This window comes from Alligator mississippiensis, chromosome 7 (genome assembly GCF_030867095.1).
Source record: "Alligator mississippiensis isolate rAllMis1 chromosome 7, rAllMis1, whole genome shotgun sequence".
NCBI lineage: Eukaryota > Metazoa > Chordata > Crocodylia > Alligatoridae > Alligator > Alligator mississippiensis.
The window spans coordinates 30,581,161-30,599,258 of record NC_081830.1 but is presented as its reverse complement, the minus strand read 5'-3'; the positions used below and the strand labels follow the sequence as shown (position 1 = coordinate 30,599,258).

Sequence of the window (18,098 nt, the reverse complement as noted above, 5' to 3'; positions counted from 1 at the left end):
GTGTGACCTAATTGCTAACTTGATGTTTAATCAGAAATAGTCAAGGAATGCATGTCATACGCTGGTAAGGAACTCAATGATTTTTGCTGTTCTGGAAGGCCTGCTGCAGCATGAGAGGTTGTAAATGGGAAGATAGGGAAAATATGGCAAGGAAGATTAAAATTTGGAGACAATCCCTAGGTAGCAGACACTGAGCTCATGCTTCTGAGGATTCTGTGGTAATTGTTTTTCTATGCCTTTGTAGGCAATTTCCCAGCAGGATCTTGTACATATGGCTATTCAGATTGCCTGTGGAATGAGCTATTTGGCCAGAAGGGAGGTCATTCACAAAGACCTGGCTGCTAGAAACTGTGTGTAAGTACTGTCTTGTAGGGTTATTATATTAGCACTGCTACTGCTTTCTAGTTAGGCTAAGATGAGGTTTCTGTTTTAAACTTCCTTTCCATCTCAAAGCACTCCTGGATTATTCCACGTATTTCAGTTTGTTATGACTTGCAGACTAGGTTTGTTTTTTTTTCTCCCGCAAATATGGGGTGAATTGAAATACAGTAGTTCTTTTTTTGTAAAGAGATGCAGGAGGGAAGAAGCATGCTCTAAAGTCTTAATGCTTTTCTTTCTTCTCAGGATTTATCTTAAATGACCTCTGTTGGACTTTAAAGGAAGTTTGAGAGGTCTTAGATGGAGTCTTATTACAGGACCAATATTAGATTGAGCTTGTGACCCTTTACTGATGAAGAATATCAGAATGGCTTGTAGGTCTTCCATGGAATTTTTTTTTAAATTGCCAAACAGTTGTGTTAGGCCTCCATTATAAAAGAAACCTAGCAAAGCAAATCTCCATACCCCTTTTTGTTAAAATGAACCTTGAACATCTTAGTGACTGGGCAGTTTTAACTTTTCCAACATAAGTAAGTTGGCCTGCCATGAGTCCTGTTTACTATCCCCCAAGAGTTCATCAGGGCTGGGGGTAGCATCTATTCACCAATGCTCCGCAGGGGAGGACAAGAAATAATGGGCACAAACTGACTGAAGATCGCTTCAGGCTAGACATAAGGAAAAACTACTTTACAAGCAGAGTGCCGAGAGTTTGGAACAGGCTTCCCCCAGAGGGTGGTACAGTCATCCACCCTGGTGAGCTTCAAAAAACGTTTTGACGCCCATCTTGCTGGGGCCATCTGATCCCAGCAGTCTTTCCTGCCCAAATGCAGAGGGAGTGGACCCCAGTGATCTGTAAGGTCCCTTCCAGCCCCTAACAACTATGACAAGTCTGGTCTAAATTCTAGTAAGAGGAAAACTTGGAAAATTAGTCACTGCAACAGTACAGTAGCTTTTCCAAATTCAGAATGACTTATTGAACAGTGCTGGGCTACAGGAAAATAAATGGAGCCATTAATGAAGGTTAACACCAGCTACTAAACTGGAGAGAAGCAAATGTACCTATTTTTAAACGGTCATTAAAGATGATGCTGGGATTTCTGACGACAAAGTCTGACCTTATTACCAAGGAAATTGGTTGACATTACAACTGAAAAATAAATATAAAGTAGAGAAACACTATGCAGGCACCTAGTTACAAGTCTGTAGTTGGCATTGTTTTCTAAAATGGCCATAGAAATGAGGCATTCAGCCCTCTACTTCTAAAAGTTCGTGGCTCAGCTGTCTACAGTTTAGTCTTTTTTGGCTTTTGGATTCAGTGCCCAAAATTTAAGTTGCTTCTGAAAATTTGGGTTATTTCATTCAATTCTAGTTGCTGCCTCAGAAAGGATATAATAACAGAAGTAAAAGTAAGTGATATGTTTGAAGCCATTTAATAATTTCATGTATTTAGATTTTTTTCCTGCACTTTTTCTGGATCATTTGGTACTGAACAGTGTCAGTCTCATCAAATATGACAATATCTATATTAATGTTCTGTAAAATTAATCTGAAAACAAAGTAGCAAGGTAATGTGGAAATCTAGTTGACAGGACTGAAGAAAGGTGCTTTAGTGCTTTAAACTCTTTTTCCATATGCTTGACTTTTATTTTTATCTCTGAGATTTCTGGCCTCCTGTTCATGTTACTTGTACAAAATAAATCTAAGTCTCCTTATTAAGCTAAAAGAATTATTATACAGAACTATTATATTCAGTAGTTGCAGAAGAATAACAGTGTTTTGGTGTGAGGGAGAAAATGTTACTGTAAAATTTGAGAGGGTGAGCAGTGGCACTCACTGGCGAAATCCCCTTTTTATTAAATGCTTTCTGTGAAGTAGTCGGGGCTTTTAAAAATATTGTATACCTGGTATTCGTTGATTACTCTTCTCCCATTTTGTTTTTTGCTTTAGCATTGATGATGCACTTCAGGTGAAGATTACAGACAATGCGCTCTCCCGGGACCTATTTCCCATGGATTATCATTGCCTGGGAGATAATGAAAACAGGCCAGTGCGGTGGATGGCCCTTGAAAGCTTGGTTAACAATGAATTTTCCAATGCTAGTGACGTGGTAGGTTTTGTTTAAATGTTTTTTGTTCCCACCCCCAAACTGTTTTTATTCATCACCAATTAAATCTCTTGTACACAGAGCCACATACATCCTGAACAGTATCTGTCTGTTCCAGTTATATATGCTGCCTCACATGTTGAACCCAGCCCTTCTTGGGTGGCAGGGATAGTCACTCTGCTTGCTTTGTTTGATGTCTCTTTGATATACTAACAAAGGTACCAAGGTAGCAGTTTGCCGGTAGCAGCCTCAGTATATCTTGAACAAACACTTCACATAAACCACTCAGTGATTATAAAATAGTACTGATATTTGGGCATTGCCTCTCTGTGTTAGACTAGTTTCTGTCTAGGGATCTGTAGGCAAGAGACAAAAAATACCTATATCCTGAAACTTCCTGTGTAGAGCTCATTTGTCTCGGGAACAGGGGTTTTCATCCAGGAGCTGAGTGATTCAAATGTAACAAAGCCACTCCAACTTGAACGTGGTTTCATCCAGGGTTAAAGCTGCAGCAGTTTTGCTACATTTAATCATTCTCAGTTTGTTTACATGTAATAATTAGAAGGTACCAGTTGCCACCCTTGAAACATTCCCCTTTTGAAAGGGCTCCAAATGTATGTGTGTCCACACCCGTATGGTTACTTTGAATTTAGACTGCTCTGAGCAATAGCAGAGTAAGTTCCTCACATAAGAAGAATACAGTGAAAACTGACTGCAACAGACTAGCCTGCTGTTTTTCAGGTTGTCTTACAGCTTCTCCTAGTTTTAATGGTTCACAGTCTATGCAGTAGACAAAACTGTTTCCCTGTTGTCCCAGAGTTTGACTCTTGCACAATGGCAAACCAGTCACCCCCATAACGCATTGTTTTGTTTTTTCCTCCTCCAGACATAGGAGTAATTTCCTCTTGTTTTGTTGATTTAGCTTACAATTTTGATGTCATGGCATGTTGCATATTTTTAAATGCATGTCATGTATTAGAAGGCTTCTTAAATGTCTGTGTGTGTACATCTCTTGCATTCCAGTGGACTTGCCCATTCGTACTTCTTTTTGCTATAGTCTTGAATAGCAGCATGGGTATTAAGAAGGAAACGTCAGCTTCTCGTCAGGTCGACTGTGCTATTAACATAAACGCATCTAGGTATTTCCTTTCTGAGGTCTGTTTGATACAAGTGGAGTTATCTGAGATGTAAAACTAATGCAGGCTAAATTTACAACATGGAGTGGAATAGGTGCGGTGTATTCAGTTAATCTCCAGCATTACATTTTGGAAAGTGCTATGTGAAGAATAGACGAGGCCAAAGTTTTGTGGGGGGGGTTGTTTTTTTTAAATGCTTGACTGACATAAGTGCCTTCATCCGATTGAACATCCAAAACTCAAGTCATTTGAGCCCTTCAGGAAATTTTACCAAGACCACTAAAGCCGTTTCCTAAGTCAAAAGAATCATTAACAAGGGATCTTATGTGGTTTGGCGGTTTTTGTTGTTGTTGTGAATAACATCTGTCAATTCCAATTTTTATTTTAAAGCACAATGGAAAAAACTTGGTGTACACTCTCCCACCCCTAACCACTTGAACACAGTACTTATCAGCTCCAGTTCTTCTGTCAAGCCCCTTCCCTGGAGCTAAATCCTACCCTGCCTACAAACACTCATTTTATCAAACAGAAAAATAACACTGAGAGTTAATGCATTTCCTGGCATTGATGGAATTAGAGGTTTATTCTCAGGGGTGTGAAAAATAATTACAATGGTGCCTTCGAGACTGAAATTTGTCCAACAAAACCTATCAAAGCAAAGAGGTCAGGTTCTCTCTTTCAAGACCCTACAATCTTAAATGTGCCATTTTCATTGCTTTGGTCAAGAAAAGGTAACCTGTTTTTTAACATCCTCTTCATAAATATTTTGTAGTGGACAGCACAACTGCAGTTATGTTTAATTTATGGATCCTGTTGGTTAGCAATAACAGATACGGCTGTAGGTATCTGACTGTTGTAACACGCAGAAATTAACATTCCTTAAACAATTATGGCTGGATTGTCCGTTTAATATTCCCAAATACTGTCAATACCTATATTTGTGCTATTTTTGTGGATATTTCTTACTGTAAGCTTGTGTCTGCTCTACCAGAAACAAAGCTATGTGTCCATTGCATGTTATGTTTTGTGCATGGTGTTGTTCTTTTATAGGCATTTAGGCCCTATCTGCCCAAAGGAAAAGGAAGCAGGGCTTGAAAACAGTTACGGCATGATGCAAACACATCTGCTTCTGAGGCTGCGTAATGGTTTTCTTTAACACAGTCATGGCTGACTTCTTAAAAACAATTCTGACAAGGCTTTTCCCTATTTAAAGCGGTCGACCAAAGTGTTAGAAAAAGAGTTTCAACAGGAACCATATATTCACACTTTTTTTTCTTTCTTAATTTTTTCCATGGTTATCTAAAAAATATAGTACTTTTACTTGAACTGCCTAGTTCCTAAGTTTTAGATTTAGTTGTTTATATTAACATCACCAATGTCCATTGATTGCCATGCTACTTTCTTTTAAAAATCCCTTTTTTTGCTTCACTTAGAAGTTTCTTTAATTTTAATGAGCAATCCAATTCTCTTATGTGTTGCCATTATTTAATAATGCCTTTTGCATGTATGATGCATTCAGTTGGGTAAGTGAAGCTTTCAAACATTTATATGCAGCTAACTTGCTAATGTGTATAACTTCTTTTTAGTGGGCCTTTGGAGTAACACTGTGGGAGCTAATGACTTTGGGACAAACTCCATATGTGGATATTGACCCTTTTGAGATGGCTGCATATCTAAAGGACGGATACCGAATAGCTCAGCCAATCAACTGCCCTGATGAGCTGTAAGTGATGACTTACAGGAATGTACAGTGCCTCTGTTCTGTATGTTGAAGCCCTATTTCAGTTTAAACTAAGAGGTTTCTAGTTGCATAGGTAGCAGAAATCACAGTTTAGCCAGTAAGAGCTGGTGATAGGAAATACTCATTTGTTTATAAAGACTGTAGTATGCAGAGTGTATTCAGAAGTTTTTCAAGTGGACTGAAAGAACAACACTAACTTTTTGTGCTCTACCTTTCTTTAACTCCTTGGGTTCTTCTCTCTCCTGCCCATCAGAAATTTTTTTTTTCTTGTTTTTTTTTTTTTCTCTGCATTCAATTACATCTACCCTTTAAGCAGCATCTTTAAGGCATTTTAACCGTCTCTGGACTACCTGATATTTCCTCCTGAACTGCCTTTGGCTTGCTAAATTTGATCAGCACCTCTAGGTACAGGGTATGATGCCTTTGGAAGTTCTCAATTTGGCAGAGTACTGAGAGATGAAAAGTCACCAGATAGCAAGGAAAACAGAAATCCTGAGTGCATGGCTCTATCAGTGTCCTAGTTCTCAATACTTCTGTTGGCCAGCTAGGCCGTTGTCATTTTAATGTCTCCTCTTGTTTGTCTCTCAGGTTTGCTGTGATGGCCTGTTGTTGGGCTCTGGACCCTGAGGAAAGACCCAAGTTCCAGCAGCTGGTGCAATGTCTAACAGAATTCCATGCAGCACTAGGAGCCTATGTGTGAACATCCAGGCACAGATTCCACGCGCTTCTTGGGAGGGGACAGGGCGTACGCTTCCAGCTCCATGTATCACTTGGATCTGCTCTCACATGCAATGTGTATAAAGCAACGCCAGTGGGAGAGAGCACTTCTTCCAAAACACTGTGCCTTAGAATGCTTTAGTAGTCTGAAGTTTTTTGTAAGATCTCAATGTTGATGATTTTCTAGATATCACTTTTGCCGAGTTAAACTGAGACCTTTTTATTTGCCAGCAGAATAATGTAGTTATAGCGAACTTGAACACAAGAGTTGGAATTGGACCTTTGCACTGTAACAACGGACACAAACATGATTTTTTTTTTTTTTTAAAGGTTTTTTAGAGCTGGTAGGAAAATGGAGGAGAATTTGTGCAAAAAAACCCCAACAAAAAACCTTACAGAAATTCGTCCTTCCTTTTTCAAAAATTTGAAACAAACTTTCTCACCAGCTCTGGTGTTTGATCTTACACATATTTGGAATAGCCTTTTAGTATCAGCTGCTTTTCTTTTGAGATGATGGCACAATAGGGTTGGATCCACAAGTGGCATTTTTTCCCTTTTTTTTAGCCCCTTCATCAACAGGTTTTTTAGAAATGCCAATCTTCAAGATGCAATATCCCCCTTTCTAAGCAATTATGTAAAAGTGATTCCAATTTACCTCCTACAGAAAGTGGTAAAGATAGGAATAAATGGAACCTCTCCTTCCAGATGGGGTACGATGACAGAGTGTGTGCATCTCATCCTGCATCTAGAGACATGAGCTTGAGCCTTTTTCTGGACTTGTGCTGAAGACCTCCCCCGGTTGAGCCAGTTGGTCACTCCAGGTGGGGAGTCAAAGATGGCTGGATGTGAAAATAGCCACATCACTCCCTCGTATGCCATTGGCTACAGAAACCGGCATGCCTTAACTACGGTTGCCTAGCGGGCCCTCAGGCTCAGGATGTACGTTTGGACTCTCCTTGCAAATGAAAGGCTGACGACTTAACACAGCTCTAAATGCTAATTAGTGGCCTTCAGAGAAGTGCCAAAGCAGCCCTTGTGTGGGAGCCTTTCACCTCAGACTTCTAGATTGCAGTTTCTCTTGTCGAAAAGGTACTGGTTGTTTCTAGGGTTTTTATGGCCTAAGATGGGCTTAAATATATAAATATATATTTGTAAAGACACACTTGCAGAGTAAAAAATGTTTCTCTATTATGATGTACGTGAAAAGTTTGATCCCTAACACTGCCTGGTACATTAAGTTTATCTGCTCTTGCTTGTCTTTACTGGGTTGGTTCACTTAGTTCTGGGGTCAATCATGAAGCCATTAGATTGACCCTTTCCTTGAATGCTTGGTCTGAAGAGCATGTAACATTAGCCTACCCATCCACCCCAAACTTCCATGCCATCTTAATGGGAGTTTCTTTTTTTATGGGAGTTGAACAGTGATACAGTCTGAACAGGGGTGGCTTTCAGGGAAATGATAGAAGAAGGCTTCCATTGGTTCAAGCTCAGGAAGAATGAGGCATGATGCCACACTCAGGCCAACGGTAAGGGAGGAGAATCTTGATGCCCCAAGTAAAGTCAAAAGATCTTCACAGAGCTCATGGGTGGCATGAAGCAGGTTATGCTTTGGCTCCCAAAATGCTCAGTCAGCAATTGCAGTAGTCTCACCCAGTCTTTAAGATGAAGTTCCTGTAGGCTGACACCTCCCCCCCCCCCCAAATCCTTTGGTAACTGTGTGTTGTGCTCTGCAGATGAAAATTGGAGCAGCCTTTGCCAAACCTGAAAGCTGAGCTCTGTTCAGCAAAATCAGCCTTTCCTCCTGCTCTGCCATGTTCACAGCAGAGCATATGGACAGTTTGCACTGCACTGTTCTGCATCCACCTTTCTTTCCTAGGCTGCCCCTCTGCCCTTCCTGCTGGGTGCACCCAATTATTTAAAGAGCAACGGTGGCCGTCCTTTCTGACTGGGAAGCCAGAAGTTAAACCTCACTCTCTTTGCAAATGCTGCTCTGATCCGCCCTGAGGCATACCTGATGTGAGGTGTGCCCTGGGGTGCTCAAATGGAGGAAGGGGAGCTTGAACTATCCAGCCATAGAAAGCAGAACAGAGGCAGGATGTTGCTGCAAGAGAAGTGTTAAGACCAAGAAACAGGTTAATCCATCTCTTCTCCTACAACCACTGCAGTTCTATAGGGCAAGTGAAGATCCAGAGCCCTGAATTCAGAGGGTTAACCTGGCTCTTAACAGTGACAACTGAAAACACCTCCTAGTGTCTGGGGCTTGCATGCCACATGCAGCAGCTGCCCATGCTACTTTATGGCACACATCCTGCAGGTTGGCCCCCCCTGATATAGAGGGCATTGCCTTTTTTTTTTTAATGCCAAATACAAGTCTTTCTCCTGAAATGGATATCTTGTACAGATGGCCAGAATAGCAAGCACTGCTATGAAAATAAACAATAACACATTGTGAGCTAGGAGATGCAGTGGTGGGTTGCATGCATTTGAATTGAATGGAGCATGCTTCATTTGGCCAACTTTGTGGCCATCTGTTTCATTGTTGGCTGTGGCTTTAAAAAAAAACAAAACAAAAAACCCTGCCCTCCAGCCATTTGGGTCTTCCACAGAAAAGTTGCATGACGTCTGTATTTGTTTTTTGCTCACTCAGTTGGTTAAACCAGCCTTGCTTGTGCTGGTCCTCTGCAAATCTGTTTTTATGGCAAATTCCACAAAGGCCCAGCAGCTTTCAAGACTTCTCAGAAATTACAAGGCATGGAAAGCAGTATTCCTGTAAAATGGCAGATTTACTGCATAGCCTAGTACTATACTTAAAACGTAGTGGGTTGCAAAACAACCAAACCGTGCTCTAGCCTCTGTCACTCTAATCACTGCTGCCAAGGAATCATTTTGTGGATAACTGTCTCCAAACAGAGGTTCTAATGTGGATCGCATTTTCAGCTTCTCTGAGTATAGCATTTTAAGGAAGTTCATTCATTCTTGGCATGTATCTTATACCCATACATGCATCTTGCAGAATCCATTCACCTGCAGTAGGTAGCCATCTCAGTTAGGCAAAATCCATCAGTTCAATTTGTGAAGAATCTGCTGTCTTTTTTTAAAGTAGCAAAAAAAAGCGAGAGAGAAAAAGCCCAAAGGACCCCCCCCCCCTCCCCTCCCCCCGTACATTTTAGGGCTATTGAAATTTGGCAGAACTGTTTTGTATCTAGGCTCTGGCAGAGAGGAAGTTGACTGTAGTCTTCTGCCACCCTTCACTGCCAATCACTCTTGGGAACTTCCTTACCCCCAATAATTGGCCACTCTGATGCATGCTATGTGAGCTCTGAGCAACAGCAGAGGCAGAATCTAAAATAGAAGATCCAAAAAGCTTGGGAAGGGAGAGTTTAGTAGCCTCTTCTCTCTTCCAAGCATTCATAATCTGAAGAGGGAGGTGGACCATAAACAAATAATAATTCTTTCTTCCAGCTGCAAGAGGGAGTTAAATTGGGGAAGACCTGGCAGCTGTGAATTGATCAATACTATTAGCCAGAGGCTACAAAGGAGGGAATCCCTGAACAAGGTTCAGAGACAAAGACTTGGCAGGTATCTCCATGCTGTTTCATCTGCCCAGCAGACCTAGAAAGAGACCAGAATTAAAGATGACCCCCAGATTGCAGCTGTGAATGAGAGGATGAGGGTGGGGTGCTGCCCCTGACCTTTCCCTGGTATTTTGATGAGAGCCATTTCCATGGAGCTTCAGGCCATAGCCAGAGTGTAGAGGGCAGGGCCTAGGATGAAGATAGATTTGGACGAGAGGGGCTTGAGACGGCAAGTGTAACCTGGGAATTCCTTTAACTGAAAGGCAGGGTGAGTAAAGGTAGGTTTTTAAGATTGGAGAAACCCAAGTGATTTTTGTATTGTGAAGGGGAGGGAAGAAAAGAGATAGATATTAAGAGTGAGAGGGTGGTTTTAGGGTTGGATGTACTTGTTAGAGAAAGTAAAAGGGTAGAGGAAGAGAGCAACCTTCTGCACCATGTAAGAAAGTTGTCAGAGTGGAAGAAAAAGCCAGCAAGAAGGGACCAATCAGTGTCTTGGCCAATTTTATTTGTGGCAGAAATTGGTAAGATTTGGAGAGAGAAATAGTGCTTGGCAAAAACAAAGTTCAATAGAAGTGATAGCTGAATTCCACTTCACTGCTCTTGTCTTCCTCTTACTAATTAGAATGTGTGGGTGAAAAAGCATCAGTACAACCTTTGCTAGTTGTTTTGAATTTACAAGCTATCATGTTTTAAAGCCTGGGGTTTCTCTCTGACTGTTGCAAAAGATCGATTTCCGAGAACTAAATGTAAATTTAATCTTCACCAGCTCTTCATGCATTGTCAGCTACATTGCAGTAATGAGGGTATATGAACACATGCTCTCATAACTTGACTTGGGATGAGGCAACACTCAGGTTTTGAAGCACTTTTTTTTGCTAAAACTACAATTCTGTTCCAGCTCTGGAATGAATTGTGTATTCAACTAGCCATTAATTAATTGAGGCAGTATTCAAGATGGCACCAAGTCAGCTTTACTGGAAAAGCTAGTCTGCATGAAAAACTCTTTGGTTGGGCTTCCAGGACCTGCAGTGAATTGGCTGGTACTTCCATCATGTTCAGAATGTTTATTCCAGGTTTAAGACGCCCAGTGAAGGGAGAAACCCAGCATGACAGATGAGGAAAAAGTGATGTCTAGCTGCAGTGGCCGAAAACTGAGAAGTCTGAGTGAGTGTAGACCCAAGTCAACATCAAACATACCAAATAGTCAGAATACCTCAGCTGTGGAACACAAGATAAGCAGGAACTCTGGAGCCTGAGATCTCGCAAGCCTGATGGGGGGGGGGGGGGGGGGGGGGGGGGGGGGGAGGGGGGGAGTGAGACCATGATAATAAGCTTGGCAACTCCAGGTTCTGCAAGTGCAATAGCTACACTCCTATAACCTCACAGGTATTCAGAGTGGCTGCTTGTCTCTGCCCTCACAACATCAGATGCAGGACAAATGCTTTCCCTTCTGAACAAAAAAGCAGAGAAGGATGCATCAGTGTGCCCGGTTGGGGTTTGGAGGAATGCTTTGGTGGGGCTCCCCGTGCTGGCCTTTAATGCAAGAGCTTCCAACAGGTCATCCTGCTGTGTGATGTTTGCAGCTATACATTATTGGCAGTTGAGCCATAATGGCACAGGTGTGCTGGTTGAGTCCCATGCCTAGTGCTTGTTTGAGCATTACTTTAGTACCGGGGGGGAGGCTGGTTCCAGGTGGTGGCCAGCTTTTGTATGCTGAAATTCTTTTGGACTGGACACTAGTCTATCTCAATATGAAGGCAAAAGCTAGCCTGATAAAATTCCTGATATCAACTAGGGTTCATACACTGTATGTGGCCAGATTTTTTTCCAACTCAGCCTCTGGTTTTATGGCTTGTCTGGCAGGGCTAAATCCTGCTGCTAGTGTCTTGGCACAACTCCAGTGTTTGTTTCCCCCCCCCCCCCCCCCCCCCCCACTCCCATGCCTTCATGATGTAGAGTTTGGGGGCATCTAAAAAAATAACCAAAACCTGATCTTGTGCCCCCAACCTGCTCCCTGCTGCATGAGACCTCCAAAAGAGCAAAGGATCCTGTGTGCAGTTTGTCCTGGACCCTTCCGTCAGAGAAGTGTCCATGACTTGCTGCCTATGGAGCTGCTCCATGGTTGCAGAAGTAAATGTGGCATTTCCTCAAGAGGCAGAGAGCTTTAGGACATATAGTCCAGCACTATCACAAAAGCAAATTCAGGTTGATCTTGGTCTTTTTCTGGTAGACTCTGCATGGCAGGAAGAGCCCAGAGTTGTGGGGAGCACTCAGGTGCACTATGCAACTGTCAGACAGCACCACAAAGGACTCTGCAGCTAGGAGCAATCAGGAGAGCTTTTGTCTTGGTCTGCCTTTTCATAGTGGAGATCTTTATGCTTCTGTTGTGCTATGTGAATGTACAGAACTGTCCCTATAGGCAGCTGCTTCTGTTGTTTCACTGCTGACTTCAGTACCCTACTCAAAATTGAGATCATGTCTTCATCCTCAGGGAATGTTTTTGAAGTCGGCCTGTTTCACAGAGGTTGAGAAGTAAGGAATAGGCAAGACCCCATCTGCAGCTCAAATGGGGCTTGCCTATTAGGGCTTGTAGCTTAATAGAATGGGCTGCAAGGTCAATGGTCTACCCCACTTCTCACTAGGAGGGTAGTAAAGCACTGAACAGGTTACCCAGAGAGGTTGTGGACTCTCCATCCTTGGAGGTTTTTAAGACCCAGTTAGACGAAGCCTTGGCTGGGATGATCTATTTGGGGATGGTTCTACTTTTGAGCAGGGGTTAGACTAGATGAGACCTAAGGTTCCTTCCAGCCCTCATTTTCTGTGATTCCCTTTAGCCAGCCCAGCACATGCATTGAGGCAATGATACCCACCTCTGAGTCCAGATAATTTTGTACCTGAGCAAAATCACATCCTGTGTAGTGAATATTAAGATCCTGTACTATAGTTGCTGTACACTTGCTTACAGCCAAAGTACTATGGCAGACAGCCAACATAGGCCCTAGGAATTCATCCTTTTTCTGTTAAAAAAAAAACTAAAACCAAGACATTTTTCAGTCCTTCATGTCAAGTCAGTCCCCAAGGCCACTGCAACTGTTGGGGCACCTTAGGTGCTGTAACAGTTCTCTACATCTGGGCCTTGACCCATCCTGTATGATGTTAGTTGAGTTGCTTTGCATCATTAGTGATTCTACCGGTGGTGACCTGGTGCTGCCCATCTCCTCTCCAGGTATGGCTCACAGGGAGCTCATCTGTCCTTTGACAGGTCTTGTTTTTTAGTCCTGCTGGGTGTCCATGTGTTGTCCTCATCCAAGCCAGCCCAGGTGGGGGCTCTGGTTTTGTCATGAACATCCCAACCATGGAACAACGTGCTGTGCTGGTTTACATGGTACCAGATAGAAGACTGAGAGGCCTGGCCTGACAGGATTGCAGCCATTAGGAGCAGGGAAAAATGTAGTTTGTGATACTCCAGTTGCAAGTCTTGCAATCACTTTCTAGATTCTGATAGTGATGAAGTAATGAGCGGATGGGCCATAGTATTGGCGTAAACTATTGCAGCAGGTTCTGGGGCAGAAATGAGTAGGAGGATAAGGCCACCTGCATAACCCGCTGCGTTCAGCCGGGTGATTCACTACCCAGCCCTTGAAATAATGAAGCAATCCAGCAGATGATTGCAGTTCTCACCAGCTCATACTAAGGGATCCTGCAGTACAGACTGGAGACAGTGACTGCAGAGGCTCCTTTTAATCCTGTGGTCCTAGGGTGATTTGCAAACCTTGCTTCTGTATGACACACACGGGAATGATACCATCTTTGACTGGAAATGTACCATACACCCTGCTTAGACTCACAGTTCAGACCTTCAGCATAAAATTCTTCCTTACCCAGGCTGGGCTGTTTCTCGGGTTCCCACTGACAGCTGCTGCCCCAACATGCTGTCCCCCCTCAGGGCAGCCTCCACCAAAAACTGCTTTGTCCTGCAACATAAAGGATGTCCCTCCTATGCACTTGGTGTTTCTGGCAGTGATGCAGGGCTGAGCCAGCTTCTGCAGGGCCTGCCATTATCTCTTCCTGCCCTATTCCAAAGTAAAGTTTGCCTCTTCCACCACTTTGGCTACTTTTTCCTTTCCTACGTTAGGCAATGTGTTGTGATTGCTGTGTGCGTTGCACATGAGAACAAACCAGACAAAATACAGGTACTATTGCTTGCCCTGGTGGAGGCAGTGAGGTGGTACCGTTGTACTATGTTGCCCTTCATTTACCTTTCATATTAAACCAGGGTCCAGCAATGTTTTTGGGCAGAGTGCCAAAAACACCTGCAACCTCAACTTGTAAGATGTTGGCATGCCAGGGGTGGATGGCAGAGGTGCCAGGAAGGGCCCGATCGTTGTTGTGGCAGCTCAGCCCCAGCCCCTTCCTTGAGGTGCATGTGCCAAACAAAATGCTTTTGCATGTCATGCTCTGGCATGTGTGCCAGGGGTTGCCTACCCCTGTATTAAATGCACTTTTCCTGTCACTCTTGGCTGGGAATTGGAGTACTCGCATCGATCTCTAACAACAGGGGTGGCCAAAACACACTACAAGTGTAACAGGCAACCTGTGTGTGTGGTATGTGGCAGATCAGGGAGGGAGAAGGGGGCAGAAAGCAGAGCACCAGATTGGGTAGGGGAAGGGGACCCAAGTGGCACTCCAGGAGAGTGGGGCACACCTTCCAAAAAATATTGGCCTCTACTATCTCATAGCATGCAACAATTTTTTTTCAATACCTCTCATGGCCTTGGTGAGCCAAAAGAAGCAGTGCACCTCTCAGAAAACAGCACAATTGGAAGTGTAGTCCTCTTATTTTCCTTCCCAGCATAGCATATGTAAAGAGATTGATGCTGAAATTTGGGACTGCCTGCTTTGGAATAGCCAGAAATAAACATAACCCTGGAGATGCTCCTTGCCTTGCAATGCTTCAGAAGCATCCCTGCTAAGTCATATGTATTTTTGAGCCATATGTCACTTCTGAGGAGGATTTTGTAAAGGAACAATGTCTTGGCATCTGGGAGCAAATGCAATCTGCTGTTGCAATAATTGTGTTCTCAAGAAGCCGCATACAGGAAGGAAAAAAAATGGTGATGAATAAAACAGAACTTGGGGTTGTTGGGGCGGCCCCTGAACAGGGTATTTCAAGCATGCTCTGGAATGAGGAACAACACATAATGATTATTTGACTGCAAATGTCAGATGGAGGAATGGGGTTACAGAGCCATTCTATAATGTGGTCAGTCAAATGGGCATTGCAGAGCAAAGCCACCTTAGCAAAACACCACCAGCAATAAAATGCTAGGGCTTGTGCAAAGCCCATTGGGTGGGGCAAGGGAGAGGTAGAGAAAAATCTGCTCCCTTGGTTTTGTGCAGAAGGGGGAGAATGGTCTAATGGGATGGCTACTAGTTTATGATGCAGGAAACCTGATCTCAATGCCCTGTTCTGCCACGTCTTCCCCTAATGTTGGGTAAGTTCCTCAGACACTGAGTAATAGCATTGCCTATCTTACAAGGTATGCCCAGAAATAAGGTAAGGATAGTGGATTTTAAAGGAGACATTCTCCCACCTAGAAATCACCCTCTCCACAGCTATCTGTATTGGTGAATGGGAGAAAATGAATAACTGGATTAAACCAGAGGCGTAACAGGGCAGCAGTATGGCCAGCTGTGGTGACAGCTATGTTTGGGTCCCCCTCCCCTTCCAAAGGCAGCACTTGGGGCTCTTGCCCTGGTCCCCTTGGTTTGTTACGCCAACGGTTCTCAACCTTTTGCACCTTACATCCCACCTGTGTAAGGTTAAAAAATCCTGGTCTCACCAGTCGATGCGGGGGGCATCCCCCAGTGGCCAATCGAAGTATGCAAAAGCAAAACCAGAAGTCTGACCGTGGCACTTCCAGTTTTGCTGCCGTGGCCCGAGTCCCATTTAGAGGACTAACAACAACCCTATGTTTCAAGACTGGATGAAACCAATTGCTTTTCTTCCTATAAGTTCAGGGCAAATAAAAGCTTTTATAGAAATATTATGGTTTTGGACTAATCCAAGATTCAATCCCATGTCTCATCGAGTGCATGAAGAAAAACGACTCAGTAATCTCGCTAAATATGTAACAATTGAACTTAACTTTGAAATGAAGAAATATTTTTTCAGCTGAATGCTTTTTATTGAGCAAACTAAAGACAGTAGTACACAACAGACAAGTGTAACCACAACAGGGACTTCTCTTAAATGTGATTAAACTGAGTATCGTTTTAAAAGAAAAACGGGGATTTCTTGGGGTGATAGCTTTTATTGGACCTACTGTATAGTTTGGATAGTCAGACAAGCTTTCAAATGCAAGCTATTCATGGACTCATAGAAACTGAGGGTTGGAAGGGACCTCAGGAGGTCACATCTAGTCCAACCCCTGCTCAAAGCAGGGCCAGCCCCAACTAGATCCTCCCAGCCAAGGCTTTGCCTAGCCAGGTCTTAAAAACCTCCAAAGATGGAGAGTCCACAACCTCTCTGGGTAACCTGTTCCAGTGTTTTACTACCCTCCTAGTAAGAAAGTTTTTTCTAATAAGGGAAAAGTCCAAGAATGGAGACTCCACAACCTCTCTGGGAAGCCTATTCTAATGCTTTACTACCCTCCTCCTGAAAGAGTTTTTTTCCTAATATCTAACCTCAACTTCCCTTGCTGCAACTTGAGCCCATTGCTCCTTGTTCTGCCATCTGCCACCACTGAGAACTGTCCAGCTCCATCCTCTTTTGAACCCCCCGCCCTTTCAGGTAGTTGAAGGCTGCTATTAAATCCCCTCTGTCATCTCTTCTCTAGACTAAATAAACCCAGTTCCCTCAGCCTCTCCTCAGAAGTCATGTTCCTCAGCCCCCCCCTAACCATTTTTGTTGCCCTCCATTGGGTTCTCTCCAATTTTCCACATCCTTTCTGTATTGGGGCCCAAAACTGGACACTGTACTCCAGATGTGGCCTCACCAGTGCTGAATAGAGGGGAATAATCACTTTCTTTGCCCTGCTGGAAACACCTACTAATGCAGCCCAGGATGCCGTTAGCCTTCTTGGCAACAAGGGCACACTGCTGGCTCCGATTCAACTTATTGGCCACTGTAACCTCCAGGTCCTTTTCTGGAAAGCTGCTGCTGAGCCAGTCAGCCCCCAGCCTGTACTGGTGCATGGGATTGTTCTGTCCGAAGTGCAGGACTTTGCACTTGTCCTTATTGAACCTCATGAGATTTCTTTTGATCCAATCCTCCAATTTGTCTAGGTCTCTCTGAATCCTAGCCCTACCCCCCCAGCATATCTACTACTCCCCTCAGCTTGGTGTCATCTGCAAACTTGCTGAGGGTGCAATTCATCCTATTTTCCAGGTCACTGATGAAGATATTGAACAAAACTGGCCCCCATTCAGTAAGGGACCCACACTTTCCCTGGTGGTCCTCTTGCTACTGACTTACTTGTAGAAATCCTTCTCGTTACCCATCACATCTCTTGCTAGCTGCAACTCCAATTGCACTTTGGTTTTCCTATTTTCATACCTGCATGCCCGAGCAATCTCTTATACTCTTCCCTAGTTTCCACTTTTTATAAGCTGCTTTTGTGATTTAGTTTACTGAAGAGTTCCCTGCTAAGCCAAGCTGGTCTGCCATCTTTGGTAGTCTTCCCGCACATCTGGATGGCTTGTTCCTGAACTCTCAGGTTTCTTTAAAGTACAACCAGCTCTCCTAGACTCCTCTCCCCCTCAGACTGGCTAAAGGGCAGGGTCCTGCCCCCCAGTTCTCTGAGGGAGTCAAAGTCAGCTTTTCGGAAGTCCAGGGTCCTTACTCTGCTGCTCTCCTTCCTGCCTTTGCTCAGGATCGTGAACTCAATCATTTTGTGGTCACTGCTGCCCAAGTTGCCATCTACCAGTACATCTTTGTGGCAGGTGTGCTACACATTAAACCTGGCTGCCACCCTGAAGGGTCCTCTGGTCCCTGGTCCACCAAAGCGCGCACCACTTCGAGGCTCAACAAGTTGATACTGAGGTGGAACGACAGCAGCAGAGGAAGTAGAAGGACACCAACCCGGGGCTGCGAATCCCACTTCCCCATGCAACAACATGCCCCCACTGCCAAAGAATGTGTGTATCCAGAGTTGGGCTCCTCAGTCACCTGAGGACCCATCAAGCCTGACAGACATCATCCTTGACTCTGAGCAACTGCTGCCGCCACTGCCGACATTTCCAGTAGGCTTATTTGTACATTGGGATGCCAGAATGGAGGATCTTCTATTTACTGAATGCCCAGGGCTTATGCCACAAACAGTACCCATGCCACTCGTGGAACACATGCCACAGGTCCCTTAGTTCTTTTAAACTGCAAGCAAAGTATATTAGTAAGCGAGGTGGTTAAATTATCTTTAACATACAAAATGTAAGCAATACCTTGA

At 43.7% G+C, this 18,098-nt stretch overlaps 1 protein-coding gene across 2 annotated transcripts in view; it reads left to right on the top strand.

Annotated features, from left to right (window-relative positions):
* The window catches only part of RYK (receptor like tyrosine kinase), a 77,544-nt gene extending 70,277 nt beyond the window's left edge, over positions 1-7,267 (top strand). For both annotated transcript variants that reach the window (XM_059730761.1, XM_059730762.1), the window contains exons 12-15: positions 245-354; positions 2,326-2,485; positions 5,205-5,341; positions 5,948-7,267. In XM_059730761.1, the coding sequence (XP_059586744.1) occupies positions 245-354; positions 2,326-2,485; positions 5,205-5,341; positions 5,948-6,059 (519 nt within the window). In that variant the 3' untranslated portion in view covers positions 6,060-7,267. The remainder of the gene's footprint in view (positions 1-244; positions 355-2,325; positions 2,486-5,204; positions 5,342-5,947) is intronic.
* Positions 7,268-18,098: the final 10,831 nt, after the last annotated feature.